The sequence below is a fragment of the Xyrauchen texanus genome, chromosome 5 (genome assembly GCF_025860055.1).
Source record: "Xyrauchen texanus isolate HMW12.3.18 chromosome 5, RBS_HiC_50CHRs, whole genome shotgun sequence".
In the NCBI taxonomy this organism is placed as follows: Eukaryota; Metazoa; Chordata; class Actinopteri; order Cypriniformes; family Catostomidae; genus Xyrauchen; species Xyrauchen texanus.
The window spans coordinates 14,665,573-14,685,765 of record NC_068280.1 but is presented as its reverse complement, the minus strand read 5'-3'; the positions used below and the strand labels follow the sequence as shown (position 1 = coordinate 14,685,765).

General features: G+C 38.9%; 1 protein-coding gene across 2 annotated transcripts in view; it reads left to right on the top strand.

Annotated features, from left to right (window-relative positions):
- Nucleotides 1-20,193, top strand: part of tenm3 (teneurin transmembrane protein 3) — a 366,934-nt gene that overhangs the window by 188,713 nt on the left and 158,028 nt on the right. For both annotated transcript variants that reach the window (XM_052126900.1, XM_052126901.1), the window contains one exon: nucleotides 19,913-20,119. In XM_052126900.1, the coding sequence (XP_051982860.1) occupies nucleotides 19,913-20,119 (207 nt within the window). The remainder of the gene's footprint in view (nucleotides 1-19,912; nucleotides 20,120-20,193) is intronic.

The following is a 20,193-nucleotide window of genomic DNA, read 5'->3' as shown; positions in this document are numbered from 1 at the left end:
GACCCTTTCACTGCCAAATTCAGGCTGCAGGTATAAGGGGCATCCGGTCCACTGGTCACTAAGTCTATTCAGCTCATGAGCACAGAGCAAACCATACAAGTGAATTCATGTTTTGTGCATACAAGTCAATTGCTGTTCACTTATCAATTTGGCTAACCATTGCAGAGTAAATTGAATTCACGGCACTGAGAAGAGAGAGACATGGAGGGCTAGGGACTGAATGGTGTTGGACAGAATGAGAGGGGGAGCAGTTGAAATTTAGTGTTGTTCAAGAAAAATGAGTGAGCAATGGGGAAGACCTTTAAAAAAGCAAGATAAATAGAATGGCTGTAACTAGACCCGAATCCCCTTGCAAAAAGAAAAAGCCAAGGGAAAGAAAGAGATGCACAGAGGTGAAGAGAAAGGCGATCCCCATGAGCAGAGATGCAGGGTGGAACTGCAGGCTCTTATCTGACGAGGAACAGCTATAATAAATATCCAGCACTGCCTTTACAGGAATCACAACACATGTTGATCTGGAGAGCACTCGGTCTAGGCGAAAGTGATTCCCCAAATGGGCTCTCGTGTCTGATATACTACTAGGTAATTGGGATCAAAAACCAGAACTGGGCCTTGATTTACTCAGAATTGTATTCCCCTTCCTGAGAAAACAATGGCAACCATGCATTCAGGCTCTTGGAGTTCACAGCACTGGCAATAAGCCCATAACTGGGTGAATTGCACAAAAACTTTCAAAAACATATCCGAGTCATATTACAGCACAAAAATAAGAAATGATGTCTATAAAGAAAATTAAACATACTTTTTTACCATTAAGATTGCTGTCATTGTAACATTATTTTTATGACGATTAAGCACTCTCAAAAGCATAAATAAAATGTAAAAATGTATATGTTATTTTTTAAAATTCAGTATTTTGGTAATTGACACATATCATCTCAATGAGCTTTGTTTTTATTACCATTAAGATTTTAGATTAAATATATACACTCACCTAAAGGATTATTAGGAACACCTGTTTAATTTCTCATTAATGAAATTATCTAATCAACCAATCACATGGCAGTTGCTTCAATGCATTTAGGGGTGTGGTCCTGGTCAAGACAATCTCCTGAACTCCAAACTGAATGTCAGAATGGGAAAGAAAGGTGATTTAAGCAATTTTGAGCGTGGCATGGTTGTTGGTGCCAGACGGGCCGGTCTGAGTATTTCACAATCTGCTCAGTTACTGGGATTTTCACGCACAACCATTTCTAGGGTTTACAAAGAATGGTGTGAAAAGGGAAAAACATCCAGTATGCGGCAGTCCTGTGGGCGAAAATGCCTTGTTGATGCTAGAGGTCAGAGAAGAATGGGCCGACTGATTCAGGCTGATAGAAGAGCAACTTTGCCTGAAATAACCACTCAATACAACCGAGGTATGCAGCAAAGCATTTGTGAAGCCACAACATGCACAACCTTGAGGCGGATGGGCTACAACAGCAGAAGACCCCACCGGGTACCACTCATCTCCACTACAAATAGGAAAAAGAGGCTACAATTTGCAAGAGCTCACCAAAATTGGACAGTTGAAGACTGGAAAAATGTTGCCTGGTCTGATGAGTCTCGATTTCTGTTGAGACATTCAGATGGTAGAGTCAGAATTTGGCGTAAACAGAATGAGAACATGGATCCATCATGCCTTGTTACCACTGTGCAGGCTGGTGGTGGTGGTGTAATGGTGTGGGGGATGTTTTCTTGGCACACTTTAGGCCCCTTAGTGCCAATTGGGCATTGTTTAAATGCCACGGCCTACCTGAGCATTGTTTCTGACCATGTCCATCCCTTTATGGCCACCATGTACCCATCCTCTGATGGCTACTTCCAGCAGGATAATGCACCATGTCACAAAGCTCGAATCATTTCAAATTGGTTTCTTGAACATGACAATGAGTTCACTGTACTAAAATGGCCCCCACAGTCACCAGATCTCAACCCAATAGAGCATCTTTGGGATGTGGTGGAACGGGAGCTTCGTGCCCTGGATGTGCATCCCACAAATCTCCATCAACTGCAAGATGCTATCCTATCAATATGGGCCAACATTTCTAAAGAATGCTTTCAGCACCTTGTTGAATCAATGCCACGTAGAATTAAGGCAGTTCTGAAGGCGAAAGGGGGTCAAACACAGTATTAGAATGGTGTTCCTAATAATCCTTTAGGTGAGTGTATGTATGTACTATGTAGTGTATACAGTATTTTAGGCCTTTTAACTGGTCACCATTTCTTTTAACTATTTCATTCACCATTTTATCTTCACTTGTTCATTTTAAATGTCTGAAAAATGCTTTTTAAATTACAAGTATTCCATGTATTCTCTCAGTGATAAGGTCATAGAAGCTGCATGCATGATAATTATACATGTATTAGCAAAATGCTGTTTTTCAAAGTAATTGTAAAAGGGGTATAGCATGTCATACCACAGGACATGTCAACTTTCTAACATTATTTCGTGTTAACTAACCAATTTTAATATAAATGAATGTGTTCGGACAGGATAATGTTCATCACTGTATTGAGATGGCAAACAGAATTTGGGGGGAATGCTTAATGGAATGTTCCGGGTTCAGTACAAGTTAAGCTCAATCAACAGCATTTGTGGCATAATGTTGATTACCACAATTTTTTTTTTTTTTATTATCGTCACTCCTTCTCTTAAATAATAGAGCAAATATCTGGTTACAGTGAGGCACTTATAATGGGGGACCAATTTTTTATGTTAAAATACTGTTTCAAAAGTATTGCCACAAGACATAAAAGATATATGTGGAAACATGATTTTAGAGTTCAAAAAATTGTTTGCTAACCTTTTCTATGTAAAGTTATAGCCAGTTTTATAACTATGTTACCATGATAATGTAAATTCAACAAACCCTAAAATGACTGTAAAATGACAATTTAAACAACTTTACAGCTCAAATAATACAAGAAAAATTAATGCAAGCGCTTTTATAAAATGATAAGCTTCACATTTCTGTTTATACTCTCCAAAAATTGGCCACGTTCACTTTCATTGTCCCCATTCACTTCCATCGCAAGTGTCTCACTGCAACCTGAATTTTTGCTTTTTTTTTTAAAGAAAAGGAGGAACGAGTCTAAATAAACTGTTGTGATAATCAACATTATGCCACAAATGGTGTTGATTGAGCTTAACTTGTATTGAACCCAGAAAATTCCTTTAATTGTCATGAAAATAATAATGGTCCTAAAATAGGCATACATATTTGTTATGCAAAATACTCTATTTCTTCTTTTTTATTATTGTTATTATTGTTATTAATTTATCTGTCTTTTGAATTTGGGGTGAAATGTGATCATTTTTGTGGACATTTCTTTACTGGATTCACCCAGTTGGCCTCACCAAGTCAATGATTTAGATTCTTGGTACTTGTAAACTGAGTCAACTCAGTCACGTGTTTGCAATTTGACAGCCATGTTGTTTGTTGTCGGATAAGCTATGTTGTGAAGTTGTTTGAGGAGGAAGAATGCACCCACACAAATACACATCCACACCCTTGCAGATGGGCTCTTTTGTGGAGAGCTTTAGCTGGGATCTGAGGCATGTTTACTGCAGTTGTCTGACAGTGGCTCTCTAGGCTGCGAATGTGTATCTGAAGGAGTGTGCTTGCCTGTATATTTGGGGGCTAAATGGGCGCAGCTGAGATCCAGGCCAGATGCATGGGCACGCAATGCCCGCTGCTCCATCTGATGCCCAGCATCAGCCCACATTCTTTGTCTTTGCCAACGATGTTCCACGGGGAAGTGTACATACTTTCTTGGTGTCACCGACAGGATAAAAGCCTCATGTGCAAAGATGGTAGAAGCGTCCTTCCAATGTCCTGGTGCCTTCTTTCCCTCTGTGCTCATCTCTGGCCAGATGTATTGTCTCTCTATTGTTGCTCCGGGCATGGGTGGCAGTACTGCTTTGGTTTGCTGCTCAGTCCACTATCCTCTCGCTTTCTCTTTCCACCTCTCTTCTCAGCTGGTGCCATTTGAACATCTGCTACCAGAGAATTGCAACAATGGTATACAAAAAGGAAAGCTCTCTTACAGCTCAGAGTGTTGTGGTAAAGGGTGAGTTGTGCTAGGCAGATGAGGCTGACCCTGAGGGGACTTGACTGTACAAATAAGCCTCTGGCCTCGTGTAAGGCGGTCTGACACCTCAGACTGACCCAGTTTAGGCACAGCACAACCGTCATCCCTTCATTCACCAATTAAGCTTCACAACATGCAAGCCAATCCCTCTTATTGAATCTTCTCCCGGAAACTCTGTAATCATCAAGCCTAATTAGAAGTGCATGTTGTGAGTTTGTTTGGCAGGTGAGATTGATTTATTTATAGTGATGTAAATTCAAGTGTATTCTTGGCTTTTTGACTGACTATCTTCCTGCCTTCTAAGTGGTTGTAATGCATATACATACATATACAAACCATGTCTAATTGTTTGTTATTCTATATCTGAGAAAGACAGAAGTGAGCTAGAAAAAAAGTGTAGAAGTGTGATTTATTTCCTTATTTACTACTCTGTGCTTCGGGACCCATTTTGTTCTGCCAAACGCAATTGTGATGAGGAGGAGGGCAGGGTGGGGCCGGGACGTGAGGACACAAGCCCAGCCCTGAATCAGGCTAATCAGCCAGGAGCGGGATAAAGACGAGCCGGAGGTGCCAGTTAGAGAGCGAGAGAGAGAGAGAGAGAGAGAGAGAGAGAGAGAGCGAGACTAATGCAGATGTGTGTCTGTGTGTTTTGTGTTTTGTTTAAGTTTTATGTAATTAAATTTACATTGACTGTTCAGCCAGTTCCCCTCTACTCCATGCCCACCATATCCCGTTGTAGCAATGATTTGTGTTTGATGAATCCCCTTCACAATTATGGCGCACCATCTTCCAGCCTGCTCTCCCATGGTGACTGTTCTCACACCTCTGATTGGTCTCTGGCTGCGGTGTCCTGTGGTACCAGCGCAGGCCGTATGGCAGGTGTGCTTCAGGTGTAGGCTGGTGGCGAGCTCCTTGACTGATTTTGTTATCATAAGGAATGAGGATAATGAAAGTTTTGGATGAATGTGTATGTATGTGTGCGATATTAAACCCTCTGAGAGGCCTCAGCCTTCTATTTTGCCCAGGAGGTAGCTCTGGCAGTGCTGGTTTGCTTAACGCTGAGAGATTAGGCCTCTCCGCAGAGGTAATTGCTCACTGCACGCTCTATTAAAGACAAAAGGAAGGAAAACTGCTATCTAGAGCAACAGCAATTTACTATGTGCTGTCCAGCTACATCTTCAGAGCATGGTGGATGTATAGACACTTGACCGTGCGGGTACCAGTTCAATTGTGAAAAATGAAAGCCACCAGGCCTTTCAGTTTTAATTATTGTAGCGTTTGCACACATAAATGTCTTTGACAATTAAATGAGCAAAATCTGTGGTGCTACTTTTCTTTTTTGGAAAAAAAATAATTTACATGTTTTCTCTATGCATTCCCATTCGTGCTTGAGGGTCAATTCCCAACCCTTCTAATGGCTCATAAAAATACCACAACGCATAATACTAAACTGAAAACTAACTTTGCTCACCCACAAAGTATGTCTGCAAATGCATATTAGGATCATCAAGGATCATCAAATGTAGGAATAACAGTATTGAAATTTTGTCTATTAGTATATTGATTTGTGTATGTGTGTGTGTGTGTGTAGCTGAAAGACAGTGGGAGTGGGTAGATAGCAAGGTCAACAGCTCGGCATCTTTGCCATGCACATTTTTTTTTGCCTCTCTTTTTCCCCCACAAATGAGGAAGCCATTAACCAGTAGGGACCACTGTGTGTTTCCTAACTGCCTATCTTTTCTTTCCTCATTTGGCACTGAGGCTTTTGTTTTACTGTGTGAAATTACCAGCTTGCACAATGCCCTTTGTTTAAACAGACGTAATCAGCGTCACTCACGAGTCTTTCTTAAACGTTATTTAACGAGTCTTTCATCTTTGTTTTGCCTCCAAAAACAAGCTTGTGAAAGAAGGTGCTGCTTAACAACACATGAAACAATGCCATAAAAGGCTGAAAGCAAATGGCGACCAGCCACTTTCTCTCTCTCTCTTTTTCTTGCTCAATCACTCTCACTCTCTATTTCGCTCTCTCTCTCTCTCTCTCTCTCTCTCACACACTCAATTTTTCAGTTTTCTATTTTTTAAAGTACTATATTAGCATGATTGTGCTTACATGCAATAATGCCAAAGCATTAATACACAAAACAAATAATGACAAAACAAGATAATAAAACAGTAACAAATAACAATAAAAATATAATTAAAATAAGTTGCCAGGTAATTAATAAAATAAAAAACTATAATAACAATACACACGATACAATATAAAATAAGCATTTAACAAAACATTATTAACATTAAAAAATACAAATAAAATGTGACCGAATTAAGTACATTAAGGCAGTGATTGGTTTCTGAGGGTGTGCGGCTCAAAAATAAATTTTTCTGCAACTGATGCATGATGGTCACACCTGCATTTGTTCTGTTTCTGCTGAACTGGAAAGTATTTCTCTCTCACCGTGAAGAAGAAAGTGTGTCTCTGTCTCAACCTCACCAGTGTCACAATGAGCACAGACTCGATCGTCCTTTGGAAACCATGTTTGTCTGTGTCTTCCTTTTTCTATGGCCAGACTGTGATCAATGAGCCTGTATTTGGTAAGGATCCATCTCTATTTTGTATCTCTTACAGTGTAGAGATATTCTGCCAGATTATATTTTCTGTTTAGAGCCCAATAACATTTCAATTTGCTTTGATTTTTATTTTCATTTCCCCAATGATCCAAATATAAATTTTTGCTTTTTTATGATTTGGTTTATTCTGAATTGGTTTTGTTCAGCAGTGCTGGTCTGAAACTGCTGTTTGTTAGTTGTTTATGGGTTCATGAGTTTCAGAGCCAGCTGACAAAGAGGACTGGTTTTACGCTTCAACTCTTGTGTTTTTTCATTTTGCAGTGTGTTAGGGGAACTTGAATTTAGGTATGTCCAAAATTTGAGGGATCGTTTCTCAATATGTATAATTAGGGGGTATCTGCCAAGTTCAGCCCAGCATGCATTAGTTGGTGTTCTTCTCTGAACTCTTAGAATGTTTCTACTGAATTCTGCATGCAGGGATTCTATGGGGTGTTTGTCCCACCATCTAGAGTAATCTGGCAGACAGAGTGGACCCCAAACCTCACCTCAGAGCAATAGGCATAATAATACGATCAAAGATTTTACACCAAACTGTTACGGGAAAGTCTATTTTGGTAAATTTGCCCTTAGTAGCATAGAATGCTCTTCTAGCTTTCTTTTTTAGTGCATTCACTGCCAGACCAAACCCCCTTGAAGCACTGATTTTTAGACCGAGGTAGTCATAGTGTAGGGTGTGTTCTATTACAGTGTTTCCCAGAGTGAATGTGTATCTGGTTTCCTGTAATCTGTCTTTTTTCTGGAAGATCATAATTTTATTATCTCTCACTTTCTCTCTCTCCCTCTTCCCAATCATGGATCCCCAATGACATGGATGTGTCAGTTGAAACGCTTTCTCTCCCTCTCTTAACTGACCTTAATTCCTCTGTTGATTGCTCTTGTTTAGTTATCTCATTAAGCGTGTGGGCAGGATTGGGTCTTTCTTTTCTGACCCCCCTACCCAACCCTTCACCTTTGGATGTGCAGGCCTTTCACCAGGACTTAACTGCTTGAACCCTTTGATCTCCCTGTGCATTTCTTCATTTATCTCTTTAGAAGACTTTGGCTGGCTTTGTATTGTGTGGTGTATGGAACAGAGTGTTTTAAGTCCATTTTTATTTAATTCTACTTTTAAAACACAGTACAGACAGTGCACATGATTTCAAGACAGTGTGAATGTGAGCGAGTGAGAGAAGTGTAGAAGAGATTGAAAAATAACTGTTACTATTGGCAGATTGCTACTCTATTTTGCTAGTCTAGCAGCTGGGTGTGAGTGGGTCTGAGTCCTCCCAAGGGGGATAGTGTGCATGTTGGACTGGAGAGGAGATGGGATTTGGGGGATACAAAGGTCAGCATGTGGAGGTGTGGGCCTGGGGATTAACCTGACCTATGAAACCTTCATCATCCTACTCATGCCACATATAGATTATCTCTCTCCATCTCTTTTTATTTATCTTTCTTGCTGTTTCGTTTTCTAATGCACATACTCTTTAATTTTCTATCTTTCTTTGAGAAGACCACATAGGGATGCGTTTTCCCTGCTGACAGACTTGCATAGCTGCTCACCAGAGTATGTTGTTTTTGGATGCAGGTCCCCAGTTTGTGCCAACCAAACTGCTTAAACGGCAACTCTACTTTGGACGACCAGCTTAACCATAAAGTTTAGGTTGGTTGACCAGTGTTGCCAGATAAGAGTGACTATGCTGTGCTGGTTAGTTCCCACAAGGCTGATTAACTAGCTTAATCAGAAGAGAAGCATGACTATTCTGTACTGGTTTGTGCCGACCAGGCTGCCAAACTATCTTAAACATTGACACTGCCTTGACAAACCATCTTAACAGGAAATATCATGTTTCTTGACCAGGGATGGAGATTTGCTGATGTTCAGCATGGAAATCCTGTGCTAGTGTATGCGGCCAGGATCTTTAAAGGGATAGTTCACCCAAAAATGAAATTTAATCACCCTCATGCCATCCCAGATATTTATGACTTTCTTCTACAGAACACAAATAAAGATTTCAGTAGAATATCCTTATAATTCAAGTGAATGGTGACCAGACCTTTTAAGCTCCTAAAATCACACAAAGGCCACACAATAGTAATCTATAAGAGTCCAGTGGTTTAATCCATATGTTCAGAAGCAATATGTGGGTGAGAAACAGATCAATATTTTAGTCCTTTTCTCCGCTTTCAATTTCAAAATGTGTAAATGTGAAAGACCACTACTAGACCAGCATTAATGATCTATAATCAGCATGGAAATGAATTCTGGTCTAAGCTATTCTTTTCAACAGGTTTAGTACATCAGTATACTGTGCCTCTTAGGGTCTACCGCACCATCTGACTTTCCCATACAATAAATAGATGCTTTTTGAAGCCAGTTCATAAAATCAGCTTATCTCCAGCTGGTGTGGATTGGCCTGCTTTGGTTAACGACTTGGGCAGAACCCAGTCACATATTTTTGCATTTGTTTAAATCCCTAATTTTGGCATGCCGTTGAACCACCCCTACACGACTCCATTTAAAATATCATCCAAACACTGCTGTTCCCAGCTCATTATATACAGCTCTTGAAGGACTCTTCTTACACACAGCTTCATATGTGTGTGTGCATTGCTAATATCTGCATATCAAAGGTCTCCAGCATTGTCTTTACATTTCTCAGCCACATTAATCCATTGACAAAGAGCGCTCATTCTTCTCCCAGCTCGCTCTTCCTATGTGACAGCTAACCGCATCTGACCTGTGGAAGGATCCTGCCCGCACCCCTCATTGGAATTGGCCATGTGATTGTGTGTGTGTGTGTGTGTGTGTGTTAACAGGCTCTCGCTCAGCCCCATGCTGTTCCCATTTACTGGTTACAGCAGTAAACTGGGCAAGCCCTGACGTTTTAACAGTACATGTGTTGATGAGCACTCCATGGCTTTCTCACACAAAAAGTGCCCAATTAGACTTGAGGAGCTCTCTGACAGTGTGTGTGTATACATGAGTGTGTGTATTTGTTTCTAAAAATGTTCTCGCATGTTAAACTAACCTTGCTATTTAGCAGTGTGTATCATTGGTTTACGATGGCGGTAGAGCATTACTGTGTTGCTCAGTGAAACACAGTAAAACACATTAAAGCCCAATTCTCTATTTGTCATCTATTCATATATTCAACCTCTCTCCACTCCACCCATTCATTTACTCTCCTCCACGGTATTCAAATGATTCTGGATGGATGACTATTTACTTTCAATTCTATGTGCTACAATGGCATTTGTTGTCTTGCAGTGATATTGGCCTCTCAAAGAACTCAAATAGCAGAATCTGGTTGTGTTGCTGTACATTTCTTATTCTTCTTATTTAAAATACTTGTTGAACCAACAAACCTGCACTAAAACTAAGGCATTTAAAGGTATAGTATGTGTTGGGTGTCATTGGATTACAAAGTAATTAGTTACTGTAATTCGATTACTTTAGACATGAAAGTATTGTAATGGATTACATTTTAAATTCTTGTAATGTGATTATAGTTACTGACTTTCAATGAAGGTAATTACTTTTAAGTAGATGACTTGGGTTACAAATATTTCTTAAAAATTGTATTTATTTGTAATACAATTAATTCATTAATATAATAAAAAATATGAATTCATATGTTCATATGTACATCTCTTTGTGTTTCTGTGATAACTAAATGTTGTGTGACAATGAACAAGGAGAAAATAGGATTTTTTTATTTGTTGAGTGGAAAACTTAAGTTACATTTAGAATGTAACTTAAAAGTCAAGTAATTAGTAATGTGATTACTTTTCAATGAACTTTAATTAGTAAAGTAATCTGATTATAATTGTACAGAAGTAGTTAGTCATTTGTTGTGGATTGCTTTTTTTTGTAACTTACACAACACTGGGTATAGTTCATGAGTTACTCATCCTTTCTTTCACAAAAGGAGATGTTGAGCAGAATGTTAGCCTTAGTCACCATTTACTTTCTAAAATATGAAATGAAAGTGAATGGTGACTTAGACTTACATACTGCCTAACTGCCACCTTCTTTAGTGTTCTATGGCAAGTCATACATGTTGAACAAATTGAGGGTTGCTAAATGATGAAAGAATTTACATTTTTGGGTGAACTATCCCTTTAATGTGTCAAAAACTCTATGCATCATAGTTTTAAACAAAAAGTGTGAAGTATTTGTAAATTTATTTATCTTTGAGAGAGAGATTGTGTGTACACATGCACTGGTGTTAGTGCTATTTATCAATGCTAGCCCCCAAAGTATGCTTTCTGCCCACTTCTGTCTGCACCATTAACATCACCGCATCATGAATCATTGTAAATCGAATAGTGCTCTTTGTGCGGGAATGAAACACGGCTGTCTCTGGATCATAATGGCGGAATTATAGTTCTCTACCCATCATCACGCACGCGCTGAAGTCATCCCAAACCCAATTAAGGAGAATCTGTCTTCATTTGCTTGGTTTTGGAGGCTGACAGGCAGAGTGTCAGAGACAAGCTTCGAGATGTTTTCTTTTTGAGGGAGGTGGGGGCATGGCTCATGGGGTGATCGATCACAGGAAGTTGGCCTGGTATCAATGGGTGTCATTGCGGAGGCAGCGAAGACCTTAGATAACATCATTAACCAGCAGACTGACACTTAAGTGTGCATCATTACAGTTACTGTGTGCATCATCACACGCATCCATTGTTTAGTCGATGAAACATAAAAAAAAAACAAAAAAAACAACAAAAAAAAAACAGATGAAGGACTGTGACCTGCTCGCACTCTGGAGAGAGTAGAGAGGAAATGAGTGCTGAGAGGGAGGAAAGAGTAGGGAGATGAAGTACAATGAGATGTGTGATGATCTGAGAGGGAGATCGATTGAGGAAGATGAATACATGGGGAGAGAGAGCGCTATTGGTGGTTATAGATTTGGTCTCTTTTTTATTTCTTTGGCAACAAGGAATTTCTGTTTCTGTGAGGAGAGAGAGAAAAGGTGAGAGACAATGAGCAGCGTGAGAGAGACTGTAAAGAGATGAGGATGAAATAGAGCTCATGCATGATAGAGGGAAAAAGCAACAGAGCGCTCTCTGAGCAAAATTTGATTGTTAGTGAAATATTGCCGTTTGCAGCGGATGGTGTTTAGTAATGAAATTTAGACCTAGCGAGGCTGCATTTACTAGTATGTGAGTTCTGTTTATCATCCAGCATATCACCTCCAGGCTTACCTTAAGCACTTAATAAGACATTTAATATTTAAACCCTCATAATTATTAATACCATTTATAAAAAATTGCTCACCTTTTTCATTGTTTAACTAATGTATCACTGTACCAATCTGAGAGACTCATACTCGTTGGGCGTACTGTACAACAATCCAATTTTATTTTATGTTATGTTATGTTCACCTGCGTGCTTTGCAACACCCAGAGGACAATAAAGGAAATGTATTTCATAACAATTATTTTGTTAATGATGTGTACAAATGTATAAATGATGTGGGCTAAACGTGCTTAAGTGTCTTTTAAAATATTGTCACAATTCATAAAAATCTTAATGGTCTTAAATGGAGTTTTTAACTTTCTTTTTTGGTTTGGAATGGGTTTTAATGACTCAGACATTTTCTGTACAGGTTTCATGAGAATCACCAACTTGGTTGCAGACTTTGGTATCTTGGTAAATAATTAAAGATTATTAGGGCCTTCTTCTCAGAAGAAAAATCTGAGGAAAAATAGAGTCTGTTTGCTGTATAGGAGAATTAATTGAGATATTAAACTTATCGCCCTGCGATGGACTGGCGACCTGTCCAGGGTGTCCCCCGCCTTTCGCCCAATGTTAGATGGGATAGGCTCCAGCCCCCCGCGACCCTGTACACAGGATAAGCGGTTGACGATGGATGGATGGATGGATTAAACTTATCACCTCTTTTGTGATTTTTCTGTCCTCTGAGAGCAGTCTGAAAAAACACCCACACTGAGGTACACCTTTAATTATTTTTTATTTATTTTTACTCTACAAGCAGCCTCTCAACCCGTGATACTGAACGTTCTCGAGCAGTGAATCAGAGTCAGGTGTGTTGCTAATTCTGAGTGTATCTAAGCTACTGATACATTTCCTGTTTTATCAGCATCAGAGGATGAGCCTTCTTGCTCATGTTAGCCCAGCCAGAACAGAGGTCCCGAGTGAACACGTATAAGTCTATCTCTTTCTTCAACCATTTTCTTGTTCCTCCTCTCTCTTTCTTTATCTGTTCCTCACCACTGAGGGGACCATCTCTGCTTCATTTCACATGTCGCCCAAAGGGGAAGAGGGCTGAGGAAAACAGGGCCTAGCCATGGAAAGAGAAAATGAAAAGATAGAGGGAGCAATAAGAGAGGAGGGGAGGCAGAGAGTAGGAGAGCAAGGAATACTGGAGGCATTGTTCCACTTCAAGAGACACAAACAGTCTCAAGCTCTCCGGTATTCAACCATCACCTCCCCTGTGTGTGTATGTGTGTGTGTGTGTGTTTCCAAAAGGTTATAATTCTACAGGCAGAACCCACAGAGGGATAAACTAATACTAAAAGATCAGTCTGATAGAAAATAGACCACAGAGCCATATTTATCTCTAATTTTCTTTTCTTTTATTCTCATTGTCTCTCATCCATTTCTCATCCATTTTCCACCATCTTGCCTCAGTGATTTTTTTTTTCTCCATCTACATAAATGCTAGTGTTCAGGTCTACTGTTTGCATGGGTGATTTTAATGATGTTCATGGGTGCTGAGAACTTGGTCGGCCTCGAAAAAATACACACGCACAACAACACCCCTGAATGTCATTTCAAGTGTATCTCACCATCCCCAATGTTTTTCATCAAGTGTTTTCTACACAAATGTTATGATAAGACTCCTCTAATGGTAATTATACAGCATCCACTTATTATTCTAGTGGACAATAATTGTAATTTCCATATTTTCATTTGCATCAATGCAATGCATTAGTTATAATGGACATTTGATCTTTAAAAACATCAAATACATTCTTTATCTTCTCTTTGGTGTCTCTTATTCAATTCTCTGTTTGATGGCGTGTTTGTCTTGTGTTAGTCAGTGAGACCACCCTGCAGGGGTTCCATACATCCACGCAAAAAGTCCAGCTTCATTGTTTTTTTTCTCAACGATTAATTTTAAACTCATCAAAGTCTATGCATGTGTGCGGCTCAATTGCTGTGATGTGTCAACTGTTGTGTTAATCTTTTGCAAAACTCTCAACCCTGCTAGACACTCGTTTCTCTCCCGCAAACTCCACCCGTCTGCCTTGAATCCATGTCAGACTTGATCACCAAAATGGAATAAAAATGAAACTGCCCACAAATAAGACTAAAGGGCCATGTATGTGTGTGCATGCGTTTGATTAATTTGCACATTGTTTTTGTTGAGGCAAGTTACGATGTGTGTCATTCTGCCTTGTTTTTACTCATCCACTGAGGATTGGGTAAACAGACAAAGGAAGAAGGAGATATTGAGGGAGACAGACGGTTAGTGACATCAGTAGCGCAGCTTTTCTTAAGCATTCCTGTAAGCACTGAGGCACGGGTTGCTATCGATTAGAATATGAAAACCTAGAGGCCTGCATATGAGATTGGGGATGAGGAGGCAGAGGAGAGCAGTGAAAGAGACGGGTTGCATACACAGTGTGCACACACACACACACACACACTGCACCCACCCACACACACACACACACACACACACACACTGCACAGGAAGTTGCTGATTAGGTTTGACCTGGTGTCAAGCGAAGATAAAGAAAAATTCTCCTCAAGAATGCTGGGCAAAATCACACAAGGAGAAGGGGGAAAAAATCAATGGCAGACAAACAAGCACCTTAAGTTTACCACCGGGGAGTGATGAGGCTGCGGAAATAATACCCTGATCATTGACTCTTCTGCAGAGTGTGCATGTGTTTGTGTGTTAGATGAGCTGGATGCTGTATTTGACGCTGAAGTGTGTAGTTTATGAACCACTTGCTTCACCAAATGTCTGGACGAGCCATTCAAACAAACAGAGTAATTTTTGGATTGCACCTTAGAGCCACAGTGTTACCCTTTGAGGTGAAATCAACCTACAAATGATTTACTTATATTTGAGTCTGCATATTAAGATGATCTGAGAGAGAATTTTGACATGGAAAAAAATACATCAGATTTAAAGTTTCAAGCTCTGAATTGGTGGCACTGTGGGTGTTTGCTTGCGCATTGCAATTTATTTGCCTACTCCATGGGGTTTAGATACGTTTATAAACTGGATGGTTTTGACTCTGTTTTCGGATTGGTTGAGCAACATTGAAAGCCATTGTAAAATGCCAATAAATACACACCTGTGGCAGTAAATTCTATATTACGTTGCTATGTTGCTTGGCAACTGAAAACGGTATCTTAAAACCAACTAAATAGTAGTGTTGTCAGTTGATTCAAATGTTTAATTGCTTCTTAGGAAGGAAAACAAAACTAAATTTGACGCTAATGTTTTAATAACATTTTCCAAACAAAGCCAATATAAAGATAGAAGGATTATTTGAACCATTATGGTTCCTCATCTGTGCCATATATCTTGTTTGGCTTGTAGGTGATAGTTAAGATTTGATGTGCTTTTGTGGTAAAATTACGACTTTCAAAGGACACAAAGTACTTTATTTAAGTCCCATCTGGGTTTGTTTTGTAAGATGTCCTTTCTCCATTACTTGATCATTAGCATGGAATCACTGTTGTGTGTTTCAAATGTGTACATCAGTGTAATGTCCCCACCAGACACATAGCAAAGGTACACAGAGCTGAAATTTGGTAATTGTGCTAATTTCTATTTAGGAAAAATGAATGTTTTAAACATTTTTAATTACTCCTATGCAATAATGCTTTAATTTTGACAGCTCTACTAAAACACATAAAGCCTTTTGAATAATAATAATAATAAACCATTTTTGCACTTACACTTCAACTTTAGTTTGCATATAGTATATTTAGTATATAGTTCTTTTTGGTAAATTTGTTATGTTATAACTTTTTAGTGCTGTGTTAGTATTGTGCTCTCCCTTGGATTAAATGTGAGTCACTTGTAAGTCACTTTATAAAAATGTCTGCTAAATAAATTAATGTTAATGTATACAGCACGGCTCATTGCTTTGATAGTACTGTTATTTTCTCCTGTTTAATATTAATGCAATGCTTTGAGCAGTGTTTGTATTTGTGGTTAAATTTATGCTCTAGTCTGAATGCACCCTTCCACCTCTCTTTGTTTTAAAGAGGAATACTCCATTCTTTCAAACTTTCTTTCTTACATTGTGTTTATGAGCTGGTTTGTTTGCGTACTGGCAGAATAGAGAAAATACCACTTTCCCCCATTTCAATAGTGGCTTCATCTCCTCTTCTTTCTACTCTCATCTTTAATTGACAGCTGCACTGGATTATGGGATGTGTTGAACTTCTTCGTCTGCTCTGGCAAATCATGGCACACAAGAGAGAAAGGGTCAATCTGTGTTTGATCTGCTCGTGTGTGTGTGTGTGTGTGTGTGTGTGTGTGTGTGTGTGTGTGTGTGTGTGTGTGTGTGTGTGTGTGTGTGTGTGTGTGAGTGAGTGAGTGAGTGAGTGAGTGAGTGTGTGGAGGCAGGCAGTGGAGAGTGCTGATGGAGCAGGTTGGCACAAAACCACAGACAGAGCTGGGGTTATCACATGGAGAGACCGAAAGAAAAAGAGATGAGAGGGAGGGAGATGAAATGAATTTGAAAAGGCTGTGAAAACAGCAGCATTACACAGTGCCCTCTGCATTCGCTATTTCATTCTCATAGTCATTTCCCTTGGGTCATTCTCTATGAGAGACAGCAGATTTAACATAAACAAGAGCTGAATTCCTCACCAAAAAAGGCATGTGCACTGCACTGTCAGGAGCACTGTTTCATCGATTCATAATGCTATAGAACCTTATAATCAAGTCAGAGTTCCCACAGACATAAACATAACTTTTTATAGTTTTAAAATTGTGTTTTCCATGCTTAGAAATATCATGAAAATGTATAAAATTCCCCAAAAATCCATTGAAATTTGAATAGCAAATTATTTATTTTTTTGTTCCTAGTAATTCTAAGCTTGATAATATTTCATTGGCCAGGAATAACTCTTTGTGAGTGCAATCTCTAAATTTATGTTTATGAATCCTTTTCAAGTAATTGCAGCTGACTGAAGAAGAAGAAAATCTTTAAAAAAAAACACCTGGTCAACATATAACCTTGTCAATTATACGTTATCATAAGTAATTGTAACCAGTATTATTAAAATACTTCTTAATACAAAATTTCTGCCTTTAATATTAATATTAAATATGCCAGATATATTTGTGATGACTTTGCTGACAATATAAAATAAAGCAACATCATGAATTTCTTAATGATTTTAATGTCTGCTTTATTAAGTTTCCAAAAGACTGTGGTAGTAGACGAGTTACACAAACCCTCCTTGTCTTATAATTCATGATTATGAGAGTGTTTTTTAATATGTTTAGAGAACGTGCCATGATTATGTTAAATTTAATTTGCTGTCTGTTTGGTCAAAATGATGGTTAATCTGATTAAAAGCAAAACCCCCCATTTCAGCTGAGTATATATATATATATATATATATATATATATATATATATATATATATATATATATATATATATCAATGTCATCAAAAGGCTGAAAAACATCAAGACAGACAATTTCACATGTCATATCATGTGTTATAATGCATAATAATCTAAACTATGAAAAGATAATCATTGTTATGTATTATTACAGTGGCAACAATTATTTATGAAATGATATGAAGCATTACAATATGCATTAAAAGTCATTAGGAATTTATAATGCATTAAGAAATGGATTTTAATGCATTATATATACAGGCCTCAAGAAAAGTGTTACAGAATAATCTTCCCTACCATTGTAAAGCATATACCTTAAGAGCATACAAAGTAAATTATTTGAACTGTAGTCATTAGAATTTACATCAGTGTTCAGTCTAGAGGGAACATTATAGTATTTTATTCAGATGGTCTAGGCTCAGTAGTTTCAACACACACACACACACACACACACACACACACACACACACAGTTTTTGTATCAGTGGCTGCACGTAATGTTAATGGCACTTAATTTGTTGGTTGGGATGGGTAGGCCGGTGTAAGCCCTGCTCCCAGAGGACCCGCCTGTAATTGTGTTTCACAACATAAATATATAAATAAAGCTCCCAATAATTACAAAATTATAATTATTCCTGCTCTTTCTGTCTTTTTCTTTCTGTCTCACTTACATTCTTACGATCGCAGACACTTTTCCCTCTGAATTTCCTTTCTTTCTCAATACAGTGTAGTGTACACAGAAGAAGGTAATTAGGGTGCATGCAGGACTTTGGTGGAGGTGACTTTGCTCACTGTCTCAGGAGTGTGTCCAGACCCATGACATGGAGCTTTGAGCCAGTCAGCCTAATTACTATACACTCACTTCTCTCACCCTATGCCTTTAACTGCTCTCAGATCAGGGGACCTTGACTGTGTCTGATAAGCTGTTATTATATGCTAAGTGGTAGCACTGAGCCCAGGTCAGGTCATTGTGACTACCTGTGCATATTCCTCAGACGTTGCTGATAGGTTTGGGAAGGTTAGAGGAATTTCTCTTTAAAATGGTGTCCAGAACGTTGCAAGCAAAGCCTTTTCACATAACAAGAAGACACTGAATGATGAAATTATTTCTTACACTTTGTGATCTTTTTCTAATACCTCAAATCGCTATACTATATCAGTGGTTTTTATATGGGTTTGCTTCAGGACCCCAATTTTGTGTTGGACATCAAGTGGTGACACAACACTGTACCAAAATTGTCAGCAAAAATCACAACAAAGTAAACAAAAAGGTCCTAAAAGTTATACCATTTACTATATAGGTACAATATTATGCAAAATTATTAACATGACACATAACAGGTACATTTAAAAATGATATATAACAGGTATAATTTTAGGAAAATTTGTAAATGCATGCACAACAGCAGTAGAAGTGTGATTTATTCATTTTTGAATAGGCTGTGGCTCAGGTGGTAGAGTGGGTTGGCCACTAATCGCAGGGTTGGCGGTTCGATTTCCAGCCCACACAACTCCACATGCCGAAGTGTCCTTCAGCAAGACACTGAACCCCAACTTGCTCCCAATGACAAGCTAGCTAGCGCCTTGCATGGCAGCTCTGCCATCATTGTTGTATGAGTGTGAGTGCGAGTGTGTGTGTGTGAACGGGAGAATGGGACACAGTGTAAAGCACTTTGGTAACCGCTAAAGTTAAAAAAAGGCACTATATAAGTGCAGACCATTTACCATTTTAGATTACAATTTTATTTTATTTCCACTGCTTTAATTTACTGCAGACTACATATCACTATCTGCTCAAAAACTATACATTTTTATATTTGATCCTATTTAACAGTCTTTAAGCATTTCATCCTCTCAATATTGAAGGTACACGTGCTTGTGTGTGTGCACGAACAAGCATCCATTTGCTAATAGCTGATTTGATGGTAAATGGACTACAAGTGGAGCTACAGTATATCTAAGATGAAGATGAAGATAAAGTGAATTTGTCAGCCACGGAAAGCAAGTGTGTGATTCTGTTTGGGTGTGAGTGTGTGTGTGTGTGTGTGTGTGTGTGTGTGTGTGTGTGTGTGTGTGTGTGTGTGTGTGTGTGTGTGTGTGTGTGTGTGAGAGAGAGAGAGTTGTGGTTTACTTGGCCTCTCCAATGCTGTGGCTTTAAAGACAATTGTGGGCACTGTGGAAACATTTCCTACTTCTATGTGACCGCAGCTAGTGAAGCTGAAACATCTCAAACAGAAAAGCCTACTTATTCATACTAGCAGTAAAAATGCATTTTTTATTTGGTAGCAATGGATGTTTTGGTTCAAGCTACTTGTCTTTATTTTAATGCATGCACTTTATACTGCTTATCATCCTACTAATATCTAATAAGCTGTATTGTTTCTTCAAAATTTCAATTAACTTTTTATATTTAAAGTAATTACATTTTTCAAAGTAGCTCTTTTGTTATATTTTCAGTACAATTCGTTTGTGGTTGTTATTTTCGGGGGGGTTTTTTCTGTTGGTTTAAAGTTATTTTCTTTTCTTTAGGTTCTCCCATGCCATCCTCTCTCTCCAGTCCATCAGCCACCGAGCATTCCCATTCTCAACCACCCTCACCCAATCTCCATGACAACCAGAGTTCCATCTTAAGTAATGCCACCACACAGGCGGCACAGGACTCTGATTCAGAGGAGGAGTACACGGTCGCTCTCTATAGACCCATAACACAGCCTGGCCCAGGCCACAGCTGTAATGGTAAGGTGACCATTCTCTCTCTCTCTCTCTCTCTCTCTCTCACCCATTCGCTCGCTCTCTGTTTGCGAAGTAAG